Raw genomic sequence first — 2,938 nt, forward strand, 5'->3', positions numbered from 1 at the left:
CGATCACAACGTATTTAATTCAAGAGATAAAACCAGAAATATAAATATATGGTGCTTTTGCTAATCTTGGCCTACAAAGAATTTAAAAAATACATTTGAATGAATGAAAAAAAAAGCCTAAAACAATAGAGTAAAAGTGAATCCAAATCACATCAGAAAATAAACCACACTTAGACACAGATTTAGAGAAAGAGATTACATTCCCCGTTGACCCTCATGGCACGTCGTACACGTCTGCTACCTTAGAACACATTACCATAAATCAGATTAAAATAAAAAAAGGGCAATAAAACAAGGTATTGAATTTATACTCCCATTTATTCCACCTTTATAATAACGCCGGTTTCACTCTTTCAAGCTATTTCCAAAGTGTCCACCAGGTGGCGCCACTTAGCCGGAGTGTATTCGACTGTAGCGCAAAGGCTGCTGGGAAATCATTGTTTCAGGAAGCAACATGAGCCGCTAGCCAAGTTGAACTCAAGCAGGTACATGTTTGCGAAATATAGGCTTCCAGCATGGAAATACAATATATGTTATATATATATATTAACTGTAATTGTAATCGCATGATGCCTCTGGTGGTTCCTGGCGTCCATTTTGGTTTTTAGACCTTTAGCTCAAGCAATGTTTTAAAGTCGCTTTGTAACATACCAGAAACAGATATTGTTAAATTTGACTCTCCATTAGTTGTGTTGTTAATATTTATCCGTTATCTTTCACATTAGCAGGTTTGCTGGTGGATTAACGTGAGAAAATTCAAAAGAAAGATTCACGCAACTGCAAGCGTCTTCAATCATGGTAAGGCAGCCGAGAAGGACCAATCTTACCGTCTTTACATCATTTTAAGGTGTTCTCGGCAAAGTTAAGTATTTATATTCCATAATGACTGCAAATAAAAACTGACACATGCCCCCTCTTGTATGTGCAGCGCATTAAATAATATTTTGTCTTTTTTAACTACAAGTTAAGTGTGGGAAAATGCCCCGTTTTTCTAAATTGAACTGGCTGATTTCTTATGAAAACACTTAAACTAAAAACAACAACTGTATGCATCTGTCTCATCTGCAGGAGGACATAAGCACCGTGATGTCCTGGTTCTCCAGCCCCGTGTACAGCCGCTACTGGCAGCACTACCAGCAGGCGATGGCCTGGAACCAGAGACACAGGCGAGCCTACGCTAAAGCCATGGAGGCGGGCCGCGGCCACACATACGGCCCGGAGCAGAGTGGCGGCAGCCAGCGGCAGCGCTACGCGGACTGGAACGCAAGGGAGGAGGAGGATGACGAAGACGGAGAGGACGAGGAGAGCAGCTCGGACAGTGAGATCGAGTGTGACATCAGCAACATGGAGATCAGCGAGGAGCTTCGACAGTACTTCGCCCAGACCGAGAAACACAAAGAGGAGCTGAGTAAGAGCAACACTTCCATCTCCATCAGTGCATCAAGGAAATGAGCTTTTCTTCGTGAAGCTGACTTGGACTGCCTGCTTTGTGGCAGACAATAATACTAAAATGTTCCATTTTCCCGTCCTTGCAGAGAAGCAGCAGCAGTTGGAGGCCGAGCTGCACGGCAGCTACGTGCCGGCCGACCAGGACCTTCGCGGCGTCTCCTGGCAAAGCAGCGCGACGGCTCCTCCCTCGGACCGACCCGGCGAGCGGCGCGGGGCGGAGATGAAGAAGCTGTATGGCAAAGACGCGGCCAAGATCCTGGCCATGGAGGCGGCCATGCAGCTCAATTTCGACAGGAAGTGCGACCTCAAGCAGCCCAAGTACTGGCCCGTCATCCCACTGAAACTTTGAGCGGCTGCAAACCGGCTGTTTTGGGGAGGAAAGCCCTCCTCTGATCTCCCGGTGTCACCGCAGCTTCGACGCCTCATGGATTGTGGCTGATGTAGAACTAATGTTGTGGGTTAGCTGAGGGTTACAAGTTATTTTAAGCGCGTGGGGAAAAAAGTTGCACAAATTAGCTGAGCTGAGCTCGGCCAGTCGCGAGTGAGATCTTTGATGCTACCCACAGTGCCGAGACACTGCGTCGTCCTTCCAGCATCGTTTGGGCGAAAGAATAAAAAAGGAGTGTCGACGGAGGTCGAGAGGTGCAGAACCTTCTGTTTTCCCTCTCGCTCGGCGATGTCACGGCCTGCAGGAGCTCCTCTGATGTCGACTCAGTTCAACCACAAAAACATGTTCGGCCCTCTTCCTCCTCTGTTCCAGTGGAGGAGCGTTCCCGCATGCCGGCGGCTGATATTCCACTTTGATGATTCTCTTTTATCTCGTGTTTCACCCCCCCCCCCCCCCTCTCCTCCTTTTTTAAGACTGAAGGATGTATATTTTAATATTAATTCTGTTGACAATAAAGTGTTTTCTTGTTGGATTCAAACTGCGGTGTCAGTGGCGATGTCTTATTGTTCCTCTTTTTGTGATCAGTCTGGCTCTTGATTCATATTAATACCACTTTTAGGCATTTAAGCTGCATTTCTACACTCAAAGTGTTGTGTTTTTATTAAATTAGCTTGCACTTGATTAAAGCAGTGGAGATGGAGGCTGACTCATTTTTATTTCATTCATTTGAGATCAATTTAATTCACATTATTGGTTTGCTAGAGTACACATTGCAGGAAACATCACAGTCCTACTAATGAACTAAGTGATCACGTGATTATCAGAGGAACATTGAATAAATGAAAACACCTCTAACTAGAGTTATGTTTAGGAGCCTCTAAATATTAAAATGTAGTGTTTATTTTCAGAATTTTACTCCCTTCCTCTTCATTCCATAGCGCTTGGGGGACAAATGAGGACTAAAATGAAGCCTGATCCATTTCTGGACTCGACTATGACGTCACCCCATCACGGGACGTCCAGTTGTTTCTAGCCCCCTTCCAGACAACCTGTGGACTTCATCTGGACCAACGGGAACATGAGTAGGCGACCTGTTTACTG

The 2,938-nt window shown here is 45.4% G+C and overlaps 1 protein-coding gene across 4 annotated transcripts; it reads left to right on the top strand.

The window, feature by feature from the left end:
- Positions 1–451: 451 nt before the first annotated feature.
- On the top strand, positions 452–2,543 carry gemin8 (gem (nuclear organelle) associated protein 8). 4 transcript variants are annotated; one of them, XM_056431315.1, is made up of 4 exons: positions 458–485; positions 726–798; positions 1,069–1,408; positions 1,536–2,543. In XM_056431315.1, the coding sequence occupies exons 2-4, from the start codon at positions 796–798 to the stop codon at positions 1,796–1,798; spliced, it is 606 nt and encodes a 201-aa protein (XP_056287290.1). In that variant the 5' UTR covers positions 458–485; positions 726–795; the 3' UTR covers positions 1,799–2,543. The 4 variants fall into 4 exon arrangements, with proteins under 4 accessions (XP_056287287.1, XP_056287290.1, XP_056287288.1 ...); XM_056431316.1 differs by having other exon boundaries at positions 466–485; positions 729–798; XM_056431312.1 differs by having other exon boundaries at positions 452–485; positions 726–1,408.
- Positions 2,544–2,938: the final 395 nt, after the last annotated feature.

Source organism: Pseudoliparis swirei, chromosome 14, assembly GCF_029220125.1.
Source record: "Pseudoliparis swirei isolate HS2019 ecotype Mariana Trench chromosome 14, NWPU_hadal_v1, whole genome shotgun sequence".
Taxonomy (NCBI): Eukaryota; Metazoa; Chordata; class Actinopteri; order Perciformes; family Liparidae; genus Pseudoliparis; species Pseudoliparis swirei.

Excerpts from the sequence above, each read along its gene's own strand:
- gemin8 (XM_056431312.1), top strand. The coding sequence starts at position 1,048 with ATGCATCTGTCTCATCTGCAGGAGGACATAAGCACCGTGATGTCCTGG. Across the intron at positions 1,409-1,535 it reads GAAACACAAAGAGGAGCTGA|AGAAGCAGCAGCAGTTGGAG; the intron begins GTAAGAGCAACA and ends CCGTCCTTGCAG.